Source organism: Acartia tonsa, chromosome 6, assembly GCF_053477335.1.
Source record: "Acartia tonsa isolate MP-2025a chromosome 6, ASM5347733v1, whole genome shotgun sequence".
Classification (NCBI taxonomy): Eukaryota; Metazoa; Arthropoda; class Copepoda; order Calanoida; family Acartiidae; genus Acartia; species Acartia tonsa.
The window spans coordinates 26,406,297-26,430,689 of NC_137265.1; the positions used below are offsets into that span (position 1 = coordinate 26,406,297).

Consider the following 24,393-nt stretch of genomic DNA (forward strand, 5'->3'; position numbering starts at 1 on the left):
GGAATAATCATGCAAAGTTTGAAATTATAGTTGAGATGAATTCTTATTTGGCCGATTACCGGATATTAAAGTAGCAAAAAATAAATATCTTGATCAAAATCAGCTGCCATTTAGCTGTCGACTGCCGGCTGTGGCAACTGGCAGCTGCCAAGTACAGCTGCCGCCGCCAAAATCATGTTTTGAGATTCCTAATATAAAATTTTCATATCAATAAACATTTTCTGAAATAAAAATTTCATCTAGCTTCAAAAATAAGAAAATTACAGCCATTTAAAATATAAAACGTAGGGATTTTTGTAGTATGGTATAAAAGAACATATTGCCGGATAGACGGCCGGATAGTTTCAATATACGGTATCCGGCCGAAAATCAAAAATGACCGGATATCCGATCCAACCATATTTGAAATCGCTAGGACAATTCTAACCTGTTATAATAAACGAAACAGGCCGACCCTAATTAAAGAAAAGCTTAGAAAAAAAATAATCATACAACGACATGATAAAAAAGCTTTATTGGAATAAAATTATAAAATAAATAACAAAATTTTCATGTTGATTTAGTCAACAGATAAAACAAGCTACCTCTATTTAAAATTATGTTTAAAACAATATCTATAATTAAAATGCAAGAAAGGTAGATATGGTAAAATCATAAATGGATTATTTATCTCAAGAAAAACTAATCTTTCACAAACCTTTCAGGCCATCAGTAATAATCATCTATACAAATTTTATTTCTGTTGCATTTTTAAATTTTATTTCTTACCAATTTAACAAAAATTATGTCTTGCGGAAAAGTCAAAGAAAAAAGATTTTCCCAAAATATCTCATCCCAACTATGTATAATATTTTAAAATTAAAAATCATAAAATATACTAACTCAAAATTTACTTTGAATTAAGTTTATGATTTAACTATACGGTACACCGACAAACGTCCTACCGCGACAAACGTCCTACTACGACAAACGTCCTACGCGACAAACGTCCTAAGCGACAAACGTCCTACTGCGACATCTCTTAAGTAAAACGTCCTAAAAATTTAAAGGTCGAATTTTGTAATGCAAGGATGTATCGGGTTCGAAACCATACCATTTGATAGCCAACACAGACTTTGGGAAAACTGTCGGACAGATTTTTAAAATTTAGCCTATGGTTAAAGTTATTCAAAAAATAAATTTCAGTTAAAGATTATTTATTTCTGTGTTTTATCGCCATTTTGAATTTTATATTGATAAGTATTCTTACAATTAGAGGATTTTGTCCTTAAATTTGGAAGATTTTTTTTATTTCATAATTTTTGAAAATTTTTAGGACGTTTTACTAAAGAGATGTCGCAGTAGGACGTTTGTCGCGGTAGGACGTTTGTCGTTTAGGAGGTTTGTCGTTTAGGACGTTTGTCGCATTAGGACGTTTGTCGCGGTAGGACGTTTGTCGGTGTACCAACTATACTAGTGGCTTTGAACCTAGCCTCTTTTGGCTGTGTTTACAATGAACAGGTATGTCAAAAAAGCTTCAAATTCAATAATCCAAAAAAAAATAAGCTGAGACAAATAAACCTTACTACTTTACTTTTTAGTACAATTTACAAAATAAAAATTAAATAATATAAAATCATAATCTATGGTTTTATCAGTGATATCTGATATTCAAAATATATTTTGTAATTTCAGCTCTTTTTTCAAATCCCAAAAAAAACAGGGAGGGACTACACTAAAACCCCAAAGTTTTACATCCATGATATATTATTGAAAACTTTGGGTTCTTCTATTGATTTTAGATTTGGCGGTTCCAAACTAATAGTGTCCAATCTTTTTCACCTATAATTTTAATCTAATTAATTATTGATTTTTGGTATGCATAACAATTTATCGACCAGTGTCTTATCCCTTAAGATCCCTGCTAAACAGCTGAAATCATAAAATATTCTCTAAAATTGATTCAGTTACAGATGGGTTTTATAAATACTAAATAACAAATGAATTAATATTAATTATTGTCATCGAATATATCTAAAAGCACTGAAAGTGAGCCTTATAATAAACCTAAATATAAAACAAAATTAATAAAATAACTAGGGCCAATAGATACATTAGCAATTTGTGAAAAGACTTATAATCATGTTAAGATTTGACTAATCAATATTGAGCTTAATTCAAATATTTTATCACTAAGTAAACTTTTTTTTTACATTTTAAGCACTAATTTGAGAAATATCATAATGAGGGAATATGAATGCCAATATTTAATAATACAGATTTTTTTTTATTAGAACTATAGTATTTTCAAATTGGAATAAATAAGAAGTGTTTGCAGGATAGAGCTTTAGGTAACTAACTTCTTATGACCTTATTACAGCCCAAACAAAATCCATGAAAGTTCAAGAAATCTTTAAAATTTTCTTTTTTACTTTGGTTAGGGAAATTAAAAAAAACACTTTAGTCATAATGGGCCAAATCCTATCAAATATCCTTGGCTAGCCTTCATGTTAGGGTTTCCTTAGCCTTACATAGATATAGAGGATATGTAAGACTTAACTTTGGAAACCTTAACTCCTAAACTAGCCTAGGAAATTTGAAAGGATTTGGCCCAGTAATAAAATCTGTGTACAATGCATTGTTAACAAGTTTTGTAAATTACTTAGTCGACCATATTATTGATTCACCAGAATAAAACTGAATGCATAATTGTAGTAATAGGCCATATTAAAACTGAATTCTGCGGACTTCATACACAAAATTTGTTTACACTATGTTCTCAGTCAGCCTGAAAAAAAGTTTATTAAGAAAATTTACCAAATTTTTAGTTAAAGGAGGTTATTAACATATCAAGTTCAATATTACCACAGAAATAACAAGAGTTGCAATGAAAATATTTATATCTTGATCATTAGATTACCCTATCCTTGATGGAAGTATTCATTTCAATAAATCTAAATTACAACAGAGATGATTTCAATATAATAATTAAATAAAGGGCACCACAAATATTATGGAGATTTCGTACAACAAAGAGTTTAGTGCATTATAAAACACCCTAAAATACAAAAAAATAGACCAAACAACCCAAAATCTTTTCTAAATTTTGTGTATATTTGTATTATTCTTCCTACTTCCTGTAAGTATAGAGGAAGATATATTTTAATAATTCTAGCTTTCAAATATGTTACTAAGTACAGTACAAAAACTTGGTCGGACGGGGTCTCCAAATTAATCATGTCCCCCCATGTCACATTACCTAATCAAGTTCATGGCTGAGTTCATTATTCTTAGAGAAAAGAACAACAGTTTCTTCATCATCACCTTCGTCAGAGTCTATTTTATACGACTTTCTGATAACAGCCTGCGAGTCAATACACATTTATACAATTTTTTTCAAATAGCGGCGCTATCAATACACACTACACAGTATTGATAACCCTCCCTCCGTATATTTTTAATTTAAATAAAAATAAGGGGAGGGGGATGAGTTTATCGTTTTATTGTTTATTTCTTTGGTTAGGTTAGATTATATTGGGAACTGTGTAGAGATTAAGTATTATGGAAAAAAAAACTTACTACCCCTCCCTTATATATTTTTAATTATAATAAAAGAATAAGAGGGGGAGTGGTATCAGTATTAAACTGGCCACTTGTTGGAAAGCAGTACTTGTTTGGGAGTATGCAGTTATAATAAAAGCTTATACAATCGACACTAGTACCTACATAAATAGACGAGAGAAAAAAAATACCTATACTGCCATGTTCTCTTTTATATGAAGAGAGGTTAAATGTGGGAGTTAGAAAGCAAAAATATTGATAACAAAAATCTTCATAGGTAGGTACCTTTTGCAAGTTTTAAAATAAAATCAATTAATGTTGATGCATATTTTTAATCGAATACATAAATACATTAAAATGCTTGTATATATTCCTGATCATGGATAGCAGATCCAGAAATTAAAATTTGTTCCATCTCCTCGTCATCTTTAGGTACGGAGAAATATGGGTTGTTGCTGGCAGGACGGAACTTGTAACCTAAATAACATATGAACAACTTATATTTTACGGGATTTTACAGGGATAAGACAATGGTCGATAAATTTATGTACACCCTAACGATGATACACAAAACTACCCCATCTGCAAATTAGTGGTTGAAATGTTTGAACAACCAAATAAATGCACCAACCAATCAAAATTCACCAAAGTCCCCAAAGTTGCTAAGCCAACGAATAGGAAAATGTTATTAAAAACTTTGGGGACTAGTGTAATAAATTGCCCATTGTCCCCTCTATCTCTGCATATTTTAATAAATAAGGTTTCGATAATATTAGTTCCAAAGCATATTGATCTACTATTGTTATCTTGTCCTGGCTCTTCATATTTCAAAAGAAAATTGGGTAGGAGGAAGCAATTAAAATTCATGTACCTTCCTGAAAATGATAACAATTTCAACCATTTGTCTATTTGATAAACATTTCAATCTTTTACATTACTTCATTTCAAAGATGCTAAAAATAGTTAGTTTCTACTGAAGTTATGACACGTTAAATGCCCATCTTCTTTTAATTGAATAAATGGTCAACAATGCTATGACTAATAAAAATGTTACCTGTCATTACAAAGAAAGCAAATGTTATCATTTCTTTGAAAGTTTCATCAAACCAAGAATACTAAAATTTTGCAAATTCAGATTCAATCTTAATAAAAGTAAATATAGACCAATTTTACATATTTTAAAAATATTGTAGGCAAAAAGTATAGTATAAAACTTCATCTAAAAATTTTTTAATTTTGAATATAAATTCCTGAAAGGGAATGGTGATCTTGAGAAGGTAGACAACAATTCTTGTGAGATAAACATAGCAGACAACCATGATATAGAAATGACGGAAGAGTTTTAGTTTCTCCAAACTCATGGCAGCTTTCCCATCTGTGCTGCTAGCGTCCTGAAAAAGAAATATAATGTTTAAAAACATTTGCTGTAGATATTTTCAACGTAAAACAACTTTAATTTTATTGGATAATTTATTTAAGAGTTTTTAAAGAGTAAGTATTTAGTGTTCTAAATTTGCCAATTACAAGTTTTATCCTTTTTGGTTCCTGGATTGTATTTCAATAACCCATATGAATAATCTGTACCTGTAAATGCTTAATGCTCCATACCACTGGAAGTAGAATGGCTCCACAACAAATGAGATCAATTAGAATGAAGATCTCCTTCCAAGTTGCCCTCCTTGCTGCCCCCTCTTCGCTTTCCTGTTCACGCATTATCATCAACCAATTTTATATTTATTGAAAGATTATTTTATTGCTTTAGCAGTTTTGGGTTCAATAATGTCTTCTGATAAAACTTAGAATTAATATTATTTGAATTACATTATCATTACATTGTATATAAGAATATAAGAACATTAGGAAAAAAATATAAATATTCTTATGAACTTATTTCAAACAATGGTGAAAGGAATATTCTTTATCCAATGCATTCCTTTTAATCAGTAAAAACTTATAATTGGTCAATTTCATTCCTCTACAATGATGTAGGCGACATTGGCAAGAACTTGAAGTGGTAGAATGATCATGAAGACTCTCTTCTCTTTGCTGGACAAAATATGCTTGATGAATGCCCATCCAGATCCTATCAGCACTATTGTGAAGAATAACAGTCCACCTGAGAATAGAATAAAAAAAATATTTTATATCTAAAGCTTATGTTGTGATATTGACTGTAGTATTCTCAGGGGTAAGGGAGGGGACAATGGGCAATTAATTCAATTTTATAGTTGTGACCCTATAAGGTTAAAAACCCAGATATTTCCAGATAAAACGAGTATTTCTCATGCAGCAACTTTTATTAGAAATTTAATGATTTTTAAATTAGTTTTGATTCCAAATGCACCATCCTCCAAACAGTACTTTACTACAAGCCTTTGATAAGAAAGATTAATAACTTGGTTACAATTCATTTCCATAAATGTTGGTATTATAAGTTTGGAAAGTTGAAACCATTTTTATTTTACAACTATTATTATCCAAATTTTTATTTTTAATTGAATTATAACGTTTATTTAAACAAATACCTCTCTACAGAAATTTTAACACAAGTTATTTCATTAAAAAAAAATATAAAAAAAAATACCTTGCGACAAAATTTGGTACTAAATATATAAAAAAGTTGAGAGCATTAATACATCTTAATTTAAAAGTTCCTTAAAGTTTAGAAAACATATCATAGGATAACTAGTGGCTGCGTCCCTAGCATCCAGGCGAGAGCCATCTTGAGATTTTAATGTTAAAAAAGCCTTGAACAATTCAGAACTTCTCAAAGCCTCCCTAAAATTTAGAAATCAATCGGATCATTTATTACTGAAATATTAAGCTACAGACAAAAAACTTAATACTTTATTTTATAGGATTTTGGCACAACTACTAAAAAGTATAAGCAAAGCATGTTACAAATAACGATTTTCTCGTAACAATTAAAGAGTTGCTATGCTTTCTAATCGTATAAACGAATTAGATAAAATAATGTATTTAAATGAATCAATTTACAAAAGATAAATAATTTCCATAATTATAATTGGATCAAACAAATAATTTAGATGTAACATACTACCCTTTTATTATATTATAATTATATTTTATTTCATAATAGATATTATCATTTCAATTTTAGTTTATACACTGTGCAGTGTACACGGCCGAAATAAACATAAATTTTTAAAATCAAAATTTTCTGTCTGTTTGTTTTTATTGTTTATGTTTTTGTTATCGCGCAGTTTGCCGCGAGATTTTGCATGATTTCCCGTGACGTCAATCATAATTAGTACCCAAGGTTGGCCAGAAACTGCTAAATTCTTGCATATTCCCTTTAAGCCAGTACCCAAAGTCTGAGACTCCTAAAATTTGAATTTTCGATCCATTGTCCCCTCCCTTACTCCCTTAGTATTCTTCATGTATGTGAAGCAGGGGTGTATATTCTGAACAAGATTCATTTCCCCCCCGGATGCAAAATATTTCATAATTTTATGGTTTAAACCAGTAGCTATTGAGCCCTGTCTACTTTAGAACGACCATAGTTGAAACTATCTACTCATTTAACTTCAAGCACAGACTCTTAACAATAAGCGGCTGGACCCTCAAAATTTACCTTTAATAAGATGTGTAATATAGTACAGAACAGCCCAGGTTTCAATATGATGACCGTTGGCTGCAATTTTGGCGTAGTTTACTCCATGGAAGAACAAGGAAAGGGATTTTAAAAATACCAGAGCAGCCATAATCCAATGAATCCTAAGAGAAAAAAAAATATTCCGTTTTTAAGTTTATAGGTGTTTTAACTTACAAATATTCAGTTGATTTTTCACTTTTTCCAGGGATAAGGGATAGGAAACCTGGCCATAAATTAGGTCTCGGCCTGGTTTTGAAAGGGATCATGCAACTTTTACCATTTGCCTAATTTAATGACCTTACTGGCGGACGGCTCATATTGGCTACCGCTCTAAACCAATAGTGTTCTCAGTTCTGTGATCACAGATCCAATAGTGTTCTGTGATCACATATGGCGGAAATTTTAGAAGCAGACAATTCTAGAAAAAATAATGATTTCGTCTGCTACGAAAAAATAAATATAAATGGTGTTAGATCACATTAGTTTAATTATTAAATCTGCTTAGAGTTAAACATTAAAAAAGGGCCATATAGAAAAAACAAAAATAACGGGATTATTTTTTTGGAAAGAAGGTAGCTACAAATTTTCATTTGGTAGTTTATAAATTAGATGTTGTATTTTGAATTTTTAAAAAATTAGTACGGAATTGATACAACACCTTAACCCTAATTTTTGTACAATACAACACAGTACAGATATATCATTACATTATAGTATCCAAAGAACTTGATAGAATGTTACCCAAGTGCATATTTATTTATTTATTTTGAATTTTAATTAGCAATGAAATTTTCAAATTTTTTACTCATTAATAAAAATGCAAATAATACAAACTAAAATCTGTCTGAGGGAAACCCAACGATAGCTTTCTGACAGTTTAAATTACCAAAGTAAAAGATAAAAAATTTTGGGAGAGAAAAAACTTCATTTTAACAAAAGCCATTAATATATAGGTTTATAAAAAGTTATGTTTTTTACTTTAAACTAGCTACCTGAATTTGATTCTATACTTTATCTACACACACACACACACAGCTTTTTTATTAGCGTTTAGGACGAACCACTGCGTCATCCCAAAACTGGTTTATTAGGCCTAGGCTTGAAATAGGCCTGAAAAAATATTTTCCTACGTTTCCCATCCCTTATCCCTGACTTTTTCTAGGTATATTATGAAATTGACATTAAAGGTAGACGTCGCCAAAAAAATACCGCTAAAAGATTATAAGATATCCAGGAATATATTAGGCATTCGACAACTTCATTAAAATTAAGAGATGTTTTGTTTCTATATAAGAAAAGGTTGATTTAACAAGGACAATTCTGTCTGAAAGTAGCGCAGTGTATTTTACGAGACATAGTTATTGATTAACTGCGCAACTAATGATTACCTGAAAACTTGTTCAGAACCATTCTTCTTCAGAATAAAGACCCAGAAACAACCAGTCAATAAGAACAGAATGCTCAACATCTAAAATATATAGGTAGGTATTGTATTACAATAACCATTTAGATGGTAAATTTTTTTCGTATATAACTTTCCGTTTCTTTCTCTCGTTACACAGCTAGTTTGACTGCCTCTCCTCATTTACATTTAGTTTTTATGTAAACAGTAGCTGTGATTTTAATTTTATTATATACATATTTTAATAATTTGACTGCTTTTTTCATATAATATTAATGTTGGTGTTTTCTATTACAGTTTGAAAGTGTATAGATAGTAAACATTAATTTTTAAATTGGTAGTTTAGTCATATAGATCAAGAACCCATTTAGTAATACTTAAAAACAGAACAAAATAGAGATTAAGGGCGTAATAATTTGTTACCTGATAAAGCGCTGGAAGTGGCATTTCACCAGCTGATAAATAGTTTTCTCCGCGATTTTTTTCCTCAATTTTAATCTCAAAATCAAGAGGAGCACTTTCACCATCTTGTTGCTAAAAAACAACTCATTCATTTAAATACCTACATAGGTATTTATCTACCCTTTTCATAAAATTTGGTACCTATTTAAAAATTTATATTTTATGAAAACCCCCGGAGCCGCTCTGAAAATAACGGCTCAAACTCCGGCAAAATATGGCGGCTCCCGATTCAAAACGTTGCATGAAACAATAACAAGAATGACAAGATGCATAAAAGCAAAGTTAGCTAATCAGACAATTGGATAAACAGACGTTATGCCTGGAAAAAACCTTAATTCTTGAGAATTAATATAATATCAAAAGTTTCAACAAAACATCGTTTTTATATGTGTAAAAAAGAACAAATTTCATGTTTACCAAAATATAGATATTTTATGCATATATGCCTAATCGTTGTCGAAATTAACATTACAAAAAAAAATTTATTGCAAGGCTAATTTAACACTTCTATATCCTTTAAAACAGTTAAATGATGAAGATATTATAAAAAAATTTACCGGGCAGTTATGAAAGAAAATGGAGTAAAGTCCTTCTTGGTTAACTTCAGTAATGCTGAATTTAAATGACATCTGAAGATAGCCCGTTTCCTCACTAAAATATATATGAATAAAAAATACTATTGATACATTTAAACACAATTCATGAAAATTAATTCATGATCTACTTTGAAGCAAATTATCTTAATTCATAATTTTTTGGTACCTACTAGGTATAAAAAATATTTGTAAAAGCTCTTTAAAAAATAAAAAATCTAGGTACCTATGAATTGGAATCTTATGTTTTGAGCATTTGTCTTCTGTATTCAGAACTTCCGGTTGTTTCTCTGGTTCAACGACAGCTACTCCTGTCTCGACAGAGGGTTGTTTTGGTTCCTCTTTAGCACTGTTATCTTCAATATTTGACTTTTTATTCAGATCACTAATCTCCTCAGTAATCTTAAAAAATAAAAATATTTAAATTAGTTACCTAGGTATCTAAAGAATCTATGATTTACATATAGAGGTTTGTATTCAGTAGCTTGGACAGAGTTTCTTTAGAAAGTAAAAATGGAGAAAGGCAGGGAGGGGGATGTTAACACAGCTCTGTCTACTTTCCCCTTCTGCACTCTTATGTTTAATACAATGTGATTAAAAAGGAGGATTCTTCGAAATTTCAAATAACAAAATCAAACAGGGAACAAATACTTTCCTTTAAAGGGACTGTGAACGAGAATTTTTCTCATCTTAATATCAAATCTTAACATTATCTCATTCATAATATCTCACAGATAGAGCAAAACGCGCTTTTGTTTGCTTAAAAAACGGCTTTTTCCGCCGATTTTTATAAGGTACGGGGAAAGGAAGAAATTTTCCGTATTATATAAAATGTGCATTAAATTGCTTTTTTCTCTCATTATAGCTAAAATTAAACTTTTTCGCATAGTTCTTGACTTTTCCTAACCGTTAAGCTATCTGTAGATGTAAATTATTCATTAAAATATGAACCAGGCACAGAGAAATTGATGAAATAAGTCATGTTCTTTTTGGAAATTCAAATCAGCCATTAAAATTACATAACAAAATTGACACCACAAATTTACTGTGACACATATATTAACTCTTTTCTAGGTTCGGAATAGGTTAGTCTAGTATTTCCACTCTTCCCTTTTTTCATTACTTCCCCTCCATTATTTTGAAGCAGAAAATATAAACAGCTGATTGGAAAATTACATAAATTTAAATAAACATCACGTTTGTTTATGAAAGATTTTCAATGTAGGCAAAACTAGTAATATAGTAGAACGTTCAACGTACATAGTTATCATATTAATTGCGCCGTGATTTTTTCGTCTATGCCATTCCCGAGGTTTTAATTGGCACAAATTTAGGCATTCAAATTTACTTAATATCATGTGGGGTAAAATTGTATGCATATCCAACTGGTTTTTATCCAGATGAATTTCAGTTTGACGTGGTTTTTATATTGTTAGTACACTAATGCTACCAGCGCCAACATAATACATATTACATAATTTTCAGACAAAATGCAGAAATTACTCGGATATGTTGACTATTTCAGCTTCTTCGTTAGTTAAGCTTTAAGTAAGGAATAGTTTTTTCTTTCATCGTATTATAAACCGCTTTCCGCGGATATAGAATGTACAATTATAAGATCAAAACCAGTTTTTTTGCCCCGAGGTGCCGAGGTGTTTTAATCTTATGGTTGTACATTTTTATATTCGTAGAAAGCTGGATATAATTGATGCTAGACATAGTTTTCTCGTATGGATGAGAACCGGTTCCTATCCGCCGGATTCGAATAAATATGAGAAATAATATTATTTTGTTAACTGCTCTAGGGATGGCGGCCGCGGGGGAGGGAAGGGGGGGGGGTAAAGCAACCATCTTGTAATCAATGTGTAAATGGCACTTAGAATTCGAATTTCGTTACTTTTTCAACTTTTTGTTCAATTTAGGGAAAATTACCTACCAAGGATTACTCATGCAGAATTTCAGATAGAAATTCGAATTCTATGTGCCATTTATACATTGATTACGAGATGGCTGCATAACCCCCCCCCCCCCTTAAATAACACTAAAAGATAGGGCATTTGACGAGTTCTTAATACTTATTTTTTTTAATCATTGAAAGAAAATGAAGTTTCGGGTTTCGTCGTATATTCATAGTAGCCGTCCTCTTATTTCTAGCCCCAGCGGGGCATATTTTCTAACCCTGTGGGACAATCATTATCACATATTTAACCTAACCTAAAATAACCTTTCATAAGCTATTGTGAAAATACGATGAAACTTCGTTTTCTTTCCTTGATCCATTTTTTGAGGGGGGAAGAGATTACCTCCTTTCCTATCCCCTATTTCAGCAACTTTAATGGTGAGGGCGTTCTCCTCCCCCCCCCCCCCCACCCTTACCTCACGTGATTGATTAATTTAAGAAATTCCTTTGATTTAAAAAAAAACTCTCTAAGGGCTGGGGAGGGGGGGGGGATAGGGACTCATTAGGGAGTAAGTAAAGAAATTCATCCTTTAACCATCAATTAAATTGTCTAAATATTTAGAACTGTGAATAGAAGGTGCCAGTCAAGAATTATGTTTGTTTCCCCGAAATTTGCTTCATGGCAGCTTCGTAACTCTTACAGGTAATTTTGTTTTAAGAGAGAGAATTAAATAGGGATGATCTTCGAGTAACACATTTTATTGGCTGGTAAGAAAATTGAAAATTAGTTAGTTTATATGCTGTTTAAAGTGACATTATCTAACTATAAGTTTGGCTCAAAATGTTTTTTATCTCACTCAAAATGGAGATTTTAATCAGTTCTGTTGTTAGTAAAAGGAAGATCGAAAAAATTGTTGTCTGTGTATTCAGCAAAGAATCTTGCTAACCAATGAACCAATATGGTTCTTCTTTATAGTGGAGCTTTTGTATCAAAGTTCCATTGAAGGTAAATAACTATTTTGAGAGAGGGCACTTCCACCCTTACAAGAGAAACATAATAAACGACCTCACCAAACCTAAATATTTTTATGAAAAAAAGTATGGCTTCGAAACCAAATAATCTCCACTAGATTAGAAATTATGTATAGCAACGTATTATTATAGGCAATTTTCCACAAATATTACAATAAAATAAAAGATTAATTTTAGTATTATTAACTCAACAAAACTAACTAAGTTTTTATTTTAATATCGACGGAAAACTATATATAATACGATGCAGTAAATAAATATTCTTTTTAAAATTTCAATTAAGTTATACAAATTTGAAAATAAAAAAATGAGGATGTGGGAGGGTGGAAGGTACAGTACAGTACCTATGAGAAGCTACATTGTAATGTACAGGGGTACCATATAGGTTCAGCGGATAGCAATATTTTTCTGCGAAGACATACGCACACATATGTACACATACAGACATTCTGTTACTTTTATAGATTTCTAAAAATGAGACAAAAATAAAGGCAATTGCCCTCATATCGCTTATAAACCGCGAACAAAGTTTTGAGAGTAAAATTTATTTTTAATTCTTACTTATAGATAATTAAAGGAGAATGTCCACTAAAATGGTTTGGGCAGGAGGTGGGGGGGGGGGGGGGGGTGGGGTGTGGTTACTCGAGAACTCTTAGAGCTAGAGTGAGGTAATTTTGGATTTAAACTTCTCTAGGGCCAAAGTTACTTTCAAGAATATCGGTATCCGCTGCTCCCGCTGAAAACCGCCGAAAACGGCGATTTTTGACGGGAGTGGCGTTCACCGATATTCTTAAAAGTAACTTTGTCCCTACAGAAGCTTTAATCCGAAATTAGCTCACTCAAGCTATAAGGGTTCTCGAGTAAAATATAAACTACAGATACAAAAATGTTCTTTATTAATTTTTATTTTATTTTTCAGGTGTTAAAGAAATTCGTCGAGAATGCAAGAAAACCTGAATATCAAATAAACAAAGATTTCTTGATCTGTTTGTATTTTTAAAAATGTGAATGTATTAACTAGTTCTAGTTAAATTTTAAATATAAACATTCTCAAAGGATAGACTTTTTTAATAGCGAAGCTTTTCTATAATTAGGGTCGGTCCGCACGTCCGTCCCGAACGGATAACTTTTTTGTTAATTTAGACATGTTAGAATTCCTATCGATTTCAAACTTTGCATTGTGATTCCTGTAGTAGTTAGGTACGATTTTGAAAGCGTAGCAACTCTATAATGATTATCAGAATGTCTGTAGGTCTATTTTAAACATGTTGATTTTTTTACTTATTTAATAACAATTTTTTATCTGTTTTAATTATCCGATTGATCTGATTTTTTTTGTATAGTGATTCCTGGTATAACAAAGTACAATATTATAAGCTAAGCAACTCTATAATCAAGTCGTAAAAATGTAAGTATGTCCACAAACATTATCCTGTATCAAGCAGTTATTCAACAAATTTACTTACAATTTTACATTTCTATTCTGAATATCCAGTTCTGACACTATACAGGCGTTAATTTCCATTTGTCCTACCGTTTCAGTGCTTCGCTTTTATGGATGTTGTCATCCTTGTTTTCATAATATTTACTGTTACAAGGGTTAGCTTTTTAGTAGCGATGCTACTATAAACTATAATAAAAAAATATGTCAGAGGAAAACTAAAAATGGAGATTAAAATTTGGCTAGAATTGTTTTTCTCGGCTTCTATTAAATATCAGGGACAGATAGAAATGTGTTTTGGTTAGTTGTTAAAAGCGAAGCTTTTTTATTTTTAGGGTCAGTTCGCCCGTCCGTCTGTAATGGTTAGCTCGTTAATTTAAACAGGTTATAATTGTCCTATCGATTTCAAACTTTGCATGATGATTCTTAAAACAGTCAGATAAAACTTTGAAAGCACATCAACTCTAATCGTTGCCAGAAAAAACCGTAGGTCCATTTGAAACGTGCTGATTTTTTACTTTTTTGATAACAAATTTTTCAAAGTTAAAATTATATAATTTTAAAATACTGATTTCTATTACAACAAAGTACAATGATAAAAGCGAATCATAACAATTACTTACATTTTAGTTAGACTTATGCATGAATATTATGCTTATTCAGTTCTGACACTGTTATTGTGTTATTGATGGTCTGTTCTACATTTCAGAGCTTCACCTTGTAGATTTTATCATCCTTGTTTATATATTAACCTAGAGGTCATTTTAGGGTGCAAGGTTGCTTTATATTGATATTAAACTTGTTTAGACCTTAAGTTTTAGAATATTTTCTAAGCTTTTATAATAAATAAGAGCTCATTTCGTTAATTTTAACATGATAGAATTACTCTATTAATTTCAAATTATGAGTCCTAAAATAGTAAGGTACGATTTAAAAAGCGTAGCAACTCGAAATTCGTCACCTGAATGTATGTATGTCCATTAAAACATATTAATTATTAACCTTTTTTGACAAAACTTATGTATGTCACAAGAAGGTATAATGTTATAAGCGAAGCATCTCTATAAATAAGTCCTAAAAATGTAAGTATGTCCTTTACTTAAGCAATTTTTAAACAATTTTTTGGTGGCGGCGGAAAACACCAGTAGATGGCAGAAGCGGTACTGCCGCCATTTTCTTTTCAAATATTTTTTACTGACTATACTAACCTAAAAACTCAAAAGATTTTGTTTCAATATCTTTAAAAGCACAGGAGAAGCACTGAATTTAAGATATTCCTTGATAACAGAGAATTTGAAAAAAATAACATGGTCTCATATGTTTCCAAATTGCCTAATTCGGCGAGAAATGCAATAACAAATTTTTTGACGACGGCAGAAGATGGCAGTGAACGGCATTTTTTTAAAGTTAGATACCAAAACTTGGGGTAATTGGAGACACAACCAAAAAGATTTTACCCAATTATCTCTAAAACTAAGGGAGTAGCACCCAAAATAAAATTGCTGGTATGTCGTGTGACTAGTCACTAATTCTACCCCCCCTCCCTCAACTTAAAATTTTGATTAGACGTTAATTATTTATATTCTGTTCTGACACTCTGTTAATGTTAATCCTACCAATTCAGAGCTTGGCTTTTATGGATGTTGTCATCCTTGTTTCATTTCAAACGGGCGCTAGTTTTATAAAAACTAGGTAGTCATTTTAGTTACTTTTTTTTTACCTTTTTGAAGCATTTTGTGGTTACGTGTCGGGTTATTATTAGTATTTTATTTTATTTGTAGCGAAGCTTCTCTATAATTCTCTGTTAGTCAGTCCATATTGCTATGGGGTATTTTCAGTAAACATTCCAATGGCACAAGTTTTGTCATGCTCATAAAGATGTTATTACATTTTTTAATTTTTTACTTTGCTACTTATAGATGGTGTCATCCTTATTTTCAACATCTAATAATTTCGAAGTTAGATATGTTAAATCTTATCTAACAAATTAAACTCGATGGATTTATAGAATGTATGGATCAAGAAATTCTTTTCTAAAATATACTTTATTAATAGATATAAATAAATTGATGTATATTATTAATAGTCGCTTCGCCTCTAGGGGGCTTTGCCCCAAGAGATTTGATCAAACCAATTTTACGTAATTTAGATTTTAAAAAATAAATCTAAAAATAAAATTTTCTTTGTGGGGGGGGGGGGAAGTCGACCTTACTATTTTAATTTTAGTTTTAAAAAGAAATTTTTTTTTCATTTTGGGGGGAGGGGTATTTTTAACTTTTTTGGGGGGTTGGGGGTGTCCCACCTCCCAAAAAAATAGTTATAAACCTTACCAGGACCTATAAGACGTTACCCTGTAAAGGAGAACCCGATCGGTTAAGCGGTTAGCGAGTTCCTTCGCTACAAACAGACAAATGAACAAACAGACAGACTTCGTTCTACTTTGTATTATAGACTACTTTGTATTATAGTTATCTATAATACAAAGTAGAATGATGTCTGTCTGTTTGTTTGTAGCGAAGGATCTCGCTAACCGCTGAACCGATCGGATTCTCCTTAACAGGTTAGATTCTCATGGTTCCCGGTAAGGTTTATAACTATTTTGGGGGAGGGTACCACCACCCTCCCAAGAGAAATGACAAAAAAATCGAAAATTTTTGTTAAATACAGGAGACTTCAACGTAAAATAAAGAGGTATCGTACTAAAGAATTATCGTAGCAAACAAAAACATTTAAAGTGCCACTAGAGGCCTCTAGGGGCGTAGCCGCTAGTCTATAATACAAAGTCTGTCTGTTTGTTTGTCTGTTTGTTTGTAGCGAAGGATCTCGCTAACTGCTGAACCAATCGGGTTCTCCTTTACAGGGTAGCTTCTCATAGGACCCGGGAATGTTTATGACTATTTTCTTGGGGGGTGGGACACTCCAAACCCCACAAAAAAAAAATTCTTTTTAAAACTAAAACTAAAATAGTGGGATCGACCCCCACCCCCCCCCCCCCCCGACAAAGAATTTTTTTATAAAATTTTTCTTTTAAATCTAAAATACAAAAAATTGGTTTGATCAAACGTCTTGGGGCAAAGCCCCTAGAGGCTAGGAATGAAGCCGCTAGTACATACATATATAACAGTTTTACAAAAAATAAAATGCAAACAAGGTCCATAATTACAGCTGTCTTTCATAATATTTAAAGGAGACATTCTATGATATTCTAGGTAAAATTAAAAGAAAGATATAATCCATGGAAATTTTATGAAATTAGATCTTTTCATAAAGTGTATTTAACAAATATTTAGATTGGAAATATTTCTATTGTTTCTGGACTTTAATAAATTTTATTATCGAAATATTTACTAGAAAGAGGACTGTACTTATATACCTGTACAAATACATTGCAAGAAGCAAACAAAGTGATGTTAGTTAAATGAATGAAAAAAAAATGTGGACTGGACTAATGTTTTATGAAAATAATATAAACGAATATAAATACATATATAACAAAAACATCACAAAATATAGGCTTGTATTAGTAACTGTAGTTTAAAATTATTTTTAAAAACGAAACTCTTCTACAATAATGTTTATTTAGGCATGTTAAAATAGTCATAAAATTGTCATAATAATATCTGTTTATGACCTCAAGGGGTCTTGGTGTCGCTTCGGTTTCTATACCTCTCATGCACCTTTAATACTCTGCGTCATAACTGAGGTGTGAAGGCTAGTAAAACCTTACTGTGCATGGTAATGAGTTGCGCCTGTTTTGGGCCAAGGCATTCCCCCTACTCTTAACTATTTATTTCGCGCACCTGACATAGCAGCAGTAGGAACCATTTTTAACGTCTTTAACTATGAAGGGATGTTAAGCTGAGAATATAACCTTTTACCTCTCTGACGATGAGTGTATGTGTTAAGTATTGCGCCACGGTCACGGGTAATTAAATATCTGTTACTGTTAGGTATGTTTTAGAATGCGTAGCAACTCTATAATCATCACCAGCAGCTTTATAGGTCTATTAGCTTTTATGGTTGTTGTCATGCTTTTTTTATAAATGTAACTAAATGTATATATTAAAAAGAAGCTTTAAAATTACTGCCTCTTGTTCGTGAAAAGTCCACTTTTAGTCATATATGTGGATTTAATGACTACAGAAAAAAAACTTTCCAATAGCGGAGGCGTGCAATCGTATTTGATACCAAGAAATGTAAGCTGAATAAGTTTGTGTTTCAGAAGTAACACTAATAACTTCCCCCTCGAGTTGTCATCATTGAACAGAAAAAAGTACTAATATAAAATTGAGATTGTTATAATTGAACCATTGAACATGTTTCTTATTAACTGATTTTGAATCATCAGCTTCAGTTTGTCTAGATATCACTGTCCACGTCGTCTAAACAAAAAAATATTATTTTATTAGATAAATGTTTGAAGACAATGTAAATGTAAAGTTTGGGCTGATTTAATTTTGAATGCCAACATGTATTTAATTCAAAAGTTTATCTACTCCTTAATTATTCTTTTTTAAAGCGAAGCTTTTCTATAATTAGGGTCGGTCAGTCCGTCCGTCCATCTGTCAGTCAGTCAGTCTGTCCGGAACGGATAGCTTTTTTCGTTAATTTAGGCATGTTAGAATTTTCTATTGATTTCAAACTTTGCATGATGATTCCTGTAGTAGATAGGTACGATTTAGTAAGCGTAGCAACTCTATAGTCGTTACCAGAATGTCCGTACGTCCATTTAAACATGTTAATTTTTTACTTTTTCATAAAAATTTTTTTATGTAATAAAATCATCCGATTGATCTGATTTTTGGATTACTGATTCCTATTACAATAAGGTACAATATTTTGATATCTATAATCAAGTCTTAAAAATGTCAGTATGTCCTTAAATAAACAGAATTCTGTACTTAAAAAGTTATGTGACATATTTTAGTTGTCAAAACTTATATATTAAAATTTTTGTATATTCAGTTCTTACGTACACTCTACAAGAGATAATGTTTGTCTGCCATACCGTTTCATAGCTTCGCTTTTATGGATGTTGTCATCCTTGTTTCAATAAAATCACAGGCTTGCAAAACGGGGTTGTTTCCCACCACCTGGCAAAATTAAGTGGGGTGGATACACCCCACGAAATGTAAAAAAATTGCGCAATTCGCAATTTTTCAATTCAAGGACACTTGTTTGATTTTCGAGTGGGTGGATGGACATATTGGGGGGGGGGGGGGGGGGGGGCCCTGGGCCACCCCCTTGACACTAAAAATACACCAGTTTGTTGTCTGTTATACAGCCTCATCGATTTATGTATGAGACGGAGTCAAATTTTCAATTGCGCTTCACGAACCCCTTGGTAAAACCCTGTGCACGCCAATAATTAAAAGGTGATGTTAATTCATTTTAAACATGATCCTTTTATAATAAACTAACATGATGATTGTTTGTTTGTCTGCGCCAAAGGAGCTCGCTAACCGCTGAACCGATCAGTTTCTCCTTAACAGGGTAGCTTCTTATAGGTTCCGGGAAGGTTTATAAGTATTTTTGGGGAGAGTACCACTAGCGGACGTGCTTTTACTTTCAGCTAAATCTGTATCAAATATTTACCTTTCACAAACTGAAGAAATACGGAGGTGGTTCAACTTAGATGTTATCATATTTTTAATTTCTGAAAATTTAATAAATAAAATTAAACAAATTATAGCACATTTGATAGGCAAAAGTAAGGGGCATACCTTTAATAATAAAAAGGTGAAACCAAATATCACGAATAGATAAGTATGATTTACGACAAATATTGTGTAAATAGGTGTAAAATTATCAATATGATTAATGTGTACAGTACATATTTACATTTTAAGACTTAATTTCAGAGATGATTCGCTTATACCCTTATGTCTAATTATCCAAGAAATCAAAATTCAAAGTGAAAAGAATAAATATATTATCCTTACATGAAATTAGTAGGATGTCTTATCTGTTTGACTAAGGATCTCGTTAACCTCTAAACCGATATGGTTATACTTTACAATGTAGCTTTGATCTTATATATCCTGGGAAGGTTTTTAACTATTGGTACGTTAGGAGGTTACAAACACCCTCTGAAGATAAACTGCCCTGAGGAAAATAATTATTTCTTTTGAAAATCAAAATTATAGATTGGGGGAAGGTTGATTTCCCCATCCCACCTCATGTGCCTATCGAGGCTCCAGGGGCGTAGCTGCTAGTCTGTAATGTAAAGTATTAAGTTTATTTTGGTTTAAGCAAAAGTTATTGCTGGTCTGTGTGGGTTATGCTTTATTTCGCCTATGCAGACTAGGCACACAGCTATAAGTACGTACAACATAATCTCATCATAAAACATAAAAAATCATCATAATTTAAGTGGACTTAACTTAATTCAAGGAATGATCATATTAGAATTGCTACGCTTAATCAATTAAAAATATGAAACAAACTCGGAAATATATGAAAATTTTTTTTTCCAATCTTAGATTTGACTGATACAAAATAATAACAAAAAACAGCTGTTGTAAATTCTTCCTTAGAGGAAGATGGACAAAATATTAGTCGTAATTTTTAACCCATACCCAAATGAGTATTTGTAAAAAACATATATAATTATTATTTTTTTTTCAAACTATTTTGCGATAAATATAATTACAACATTATAAGACTATCAAAAAAGACTTTTTTTGTTTTAAACTATGATAAGTAACTAAAATGAAAAACGGAAAAAATACCCAGGAGTCATTTGTCCAATCATTAAATTCATGTAAGGAACGAGATGGCAGTGCTATCCTAAACCAGACATTATACAGATAATTTCCATTTTAAAATACTTCATTTTTTGACAATTACACAGTAACACAGTAGTAAAATAAAAATTCGATATAACATAACTAATTAGACACTGTTAGGAAAACTTTTAAACTATATTTTACATCCAAAATGTTATTGAAAATAGATTTAAACAGTAAAAATGTAGTCTCAGCTGCTCAAAAAAATTTTCTTCCCTTCCCCAACAAGGTTTTTCCGGGTTTAAAAAGTCAATATTTTCTTATACAAGGAACTTTCAGATAATTTTTTTATCTAATGTTGTTTCAAAAACACTCTTCTATACATATATTAACAGAAAATTTCTGGTTCACACTCCCTTTAAATCCAATTTAATAAATTATTCATCGATAAACAAAAAAAAGAAATACATGCTATTTTTTTTACGATAATTCTTAGGTAAAAGAAAAGTAAACTAAATCTTACCTTATTGTAATCTTTAATTGGCAGAGCTTTAGGTTTACTTTCTTGATCCATGTTGCTTTGAATTTCTTTATCCAAAGGTAAAGCAAACATATCTTCTATATCTGTGCTCTTCATATTTCTCTTCTGTCTCCTAGAAGAAAAATATATTATTAAAAACTTGTGTTTTCAAAATGTTTTTTTAATAGTGAAGTTTAATGTCTGTTGTTTGGCGCCAGTAAGATCTCTAGAACACATTATAAATCTAACAATTATTTTTTAAGGGAAGGTTTAATCTTTTGGAAATGATACCTACCCTTTTTTTAAAGAAATATTTCTAAAACAACACTCATAGCATATGTATTTTGGCCAGACAAAATATCAAACAATGAACTTATATGCCCAGACCAAGTCCAATAGCATTAAAACAGAAAGTAAAAATAAAAGACTAAGGTGGCTAGGACTTGTGCTAAGAATAAAACCAAACAGGATTCCAAAGATGGTAAGGAAATCGGAGACCAGGACGGTCAAATATGACCTGGTGGCAGAGCACTAAAAATGTTCTAATTAAGCTAAAATGGTCATGGGGAGTAACTGAGACCCATGCCAAGGACTCGACATTACATCATGGAGGAAATAAATTGTGGCATTCTCTGAACTGAATAGTCAAATAAAGAGACGCGGCCCTGATGATGAAGATGAAAGTATATCATATGTACGTACATTGTCAAAAATCATTGACCACTTACAAGAAATAACAATCCAGATTTTACAGGATTTTTTAGTGCACTTACTTAGCATCTTGTGTTTCCTGTTGGCTGGCAGCTTGAGGTCTATGTATTGGAAGAATATTATTATCTGACAATTCATCCTCTGCTCCTCTCTTGTTAGGACTCTCCATTGAGATAGATATTCCCTGACAGATTAAACATTTGATTGATAAATTATTTTAATTTTTATACATGATATAAACCCTGATTTGAATTTTAAAAATATTATTTCAGGTACACAGAGAAGTGAAAAAACAAAATCTTTGTTTCGGAAAGTTAAAAGGAATAAGTCATAATTTAACAGTTTTATCTGAAGATGTGTAATTCTTATGAAATATTAAGACCGTTTCTCATCAAAGCAACTATGATGCTAAATTTCAGTGCTGTAACTCTATTTTTTGTTAAATCCAATTAAGTTTTTTGTTTAGTTTAAAAAAACTTGATCAAACAACAATAGTAATGATCACATGTTTACCTGCATATTTTGACTGCACTCAATGTCAGCAGATTTGGTCTCAAAATTCAATACAAATCTGTAAAAAAAAAAAATGGTTAGGCATGGTCTGTAAAATTACTTTCATCGACTTGGTATCTTTTCCGCCACTCACAAATGTATTGTACACCAAATTGCACAAAAGTACTAAACTTTATCACGAGTTAAATGCAAAATAAGTTTTATCATGTTGAAATATTTCTCCCTATTTGCCTTGGTATTGGGAATTGTTTTTTAATCCTCTAACTGACCTTATAATTCCAGCTCCTGCCGCACCCATCTCTGTTATCTTTCTATTAAGAATACACTCATCTGCTCCACCTACATTCCTCTCTCCTTCATTGTAAGGATTCAGACCATCGGAAAGGCTGCGATCGATGGTAAAACCTGTCATAAGATATGAATTGGTAATTGAATCAATATGAACTAAATAAGGGAAAAATGCGAAAATACTTAGTGTTCATTATCGTGTCCAATATACAGGAAACAATAATGTCAAAAATACAAGGAATAAAAATCAAAACCAGATTAAAGATCTTTGTGACATGTGTAAAGATTAAAATTTTTCGACCCTCCCCCCAGGAGCCCCTAGAGACCTATTGGGGTTTAGACCCAAGTAATAAAGATATTGTGATTTAGCTTGAACTCTAAAACGACCATTACCCTAGAATAAAGTGCTTTGAATAAAAATGTTTATTATTTATTTTTAACTTACCTACAACAAGTTTGTTGAGGTCAACAGGTGGACCGTCTGATGGATGAAAATGAGATAAATTTACATGCAGGCTTCCCTCTGGTCATTATAATGATTATATATATATAATATGCTTAAAACTTTTTTACACAGTTGAACATAGTGAGCCTTGACGTGACAAAAGAAAAAATATTTAGGAACTTATCCTTATTTAAAAAGAGATTATTATTCTTATCGATATACCATAAGATATCACACTAAATATTTGACCATGCATATTGTTTCTTTCTTATAGGGGTGCATGCATGTTAAAAGACCACGTCAGGATTTTTTTATAACGTACCCTTTTGGATATTTAAGTCAAGATATTTAACTTAAACCGATGATCCGCCCCCCCCCCCCCTCCCCCCAATTTTAATATTCAATTGTGAGGGACATATTCCAATATTATAACTTAGGTACACAATTGATAACTTGTTTCAAAAGTTAGGTATTAGATCAATTATATAAATCTTGTACCCAAGGAAGCAAGCTTTGAACAAACTTTTAAGAACTTAGGTAAATCAAATGATTACAAATGCCTTGGTCCGTGTTGTCAAAATTTGTTCTACTGATGTTTATACTCTTAGAAAAGTGACATTTTACATCAACAACTATCCTGCATTATTTATAATTAAATACTAAAATCATTTAAATTCCTTGATATAATCCAAAAGAAGATAGATGAATGATAGGTCTGCTGTCTTCCACTACAACAAGGTGCCGTTTTCTACAGTCAACATGACCAATATTGACAAGAGTTGTTAAAACAGACATCAACACCAAACATTGTGAAAACTTTTCCATTTTTCAAAATTGTCTTAAGTTCGATTTTCAATTAATTGTAGAAAAGGTGGTTTAATATGTATATGCATGAAATATTGTCTTCAGCTGATCATTTTGTTAAGATCTTCTACATATCTGAAAGTAATTATAGAATCACAAAAATATAAACATATGATTAAAATAATAAAAATATAACGTATATCTACTCACTTAATTTTTCATCAAGGCATAAATGTATTTAAGACACAAATATAACTTTTTATTAAAGCAATTTCATCTTTTTGAAGTTTCCATAATTTTGTAACAATTTTATGAGTGATTTAACTAGTAAATACTTGACATTTCACATTTGTAATTAGTTGGTTCAGCCATTGATTTTCTTGCGCAGCAGACTCAAA

At 31.3% G+C, this 24,393-nt stretch overlaps 1 protein-coding gene and 1 long non-coding RNA gene across 4 annotated transcripts; one reads left to right on the plus strand and one right to left on the minus strand.

Moving 5' to 3' along the window:
• Window positions 1-495: 495 nt before the first annotated feature.
• On the minus strand, window positions 496-24,132 carry LOC145322237 (protein GPR107). 3 transcript variants are annotated; one of them, XR_013880574.1, is made up of 19 exons: window positions 23,869-24,132; window positions 23,192-23,269; window positions 22,728-22,863; window positions 22,459-22,516; window positions 22,008-22,129; window positions 21,238-21,367; window positions 9,840-10,015; window positions 9,578-9,671; window positions 8,982-9,092; window positions 8,545-8,624; window positions 7,136-7,278; window positions 5,511-5,656; window positions 5,125-5,238; window positions 4,791-4,931; window positions 4,595-4,655; window positions 3,913-4,017; window positions 3,239-3,342; window positions 2,193-2,767; window positions 496-1,643 (listed from the first exon to the last, which is right to left on the minus strand). XR_013880574.1 is itself a non-coding variant. In XM_080164100.1 (18 exons), the coding sequence occupies exons 1-17, from the start codon at window positions 24,014-24,016 to the stop codon at window positions 3,239-3,241; spliced, it is 1,947 nt and encodes a 648-aa protein (XP_080020226.1). In that variant the 5' UTR covers window positions 24,017-24,132; the 3' UTR covers window positions 496-2,767. The 3 variants fall into 3 exon arrangements, 1 of the variants encoding a protein (XP_080020226.1); XR_013880573.1 differs by having other exon boundaries at window positions 1,951-2,767; XM_080164100.1 differs by having other exon boundaries at window positions 496-2,767.
• On the plus strand, window positions 11,065-13,601 carry LOC145322235 (uncharacterized). Its single transcript, XR_013880572.1, has 3 exons — window positions 11,065-11,161; window positions 12,136-12,216; window positions 13,465-13,601. It is a non-coding gene; the product is annotated as an uncharacterized LOC145322235 (long non-coding RNA).
• Window positions 24,133-24,393: the final 261 nt, after the last annotated feature.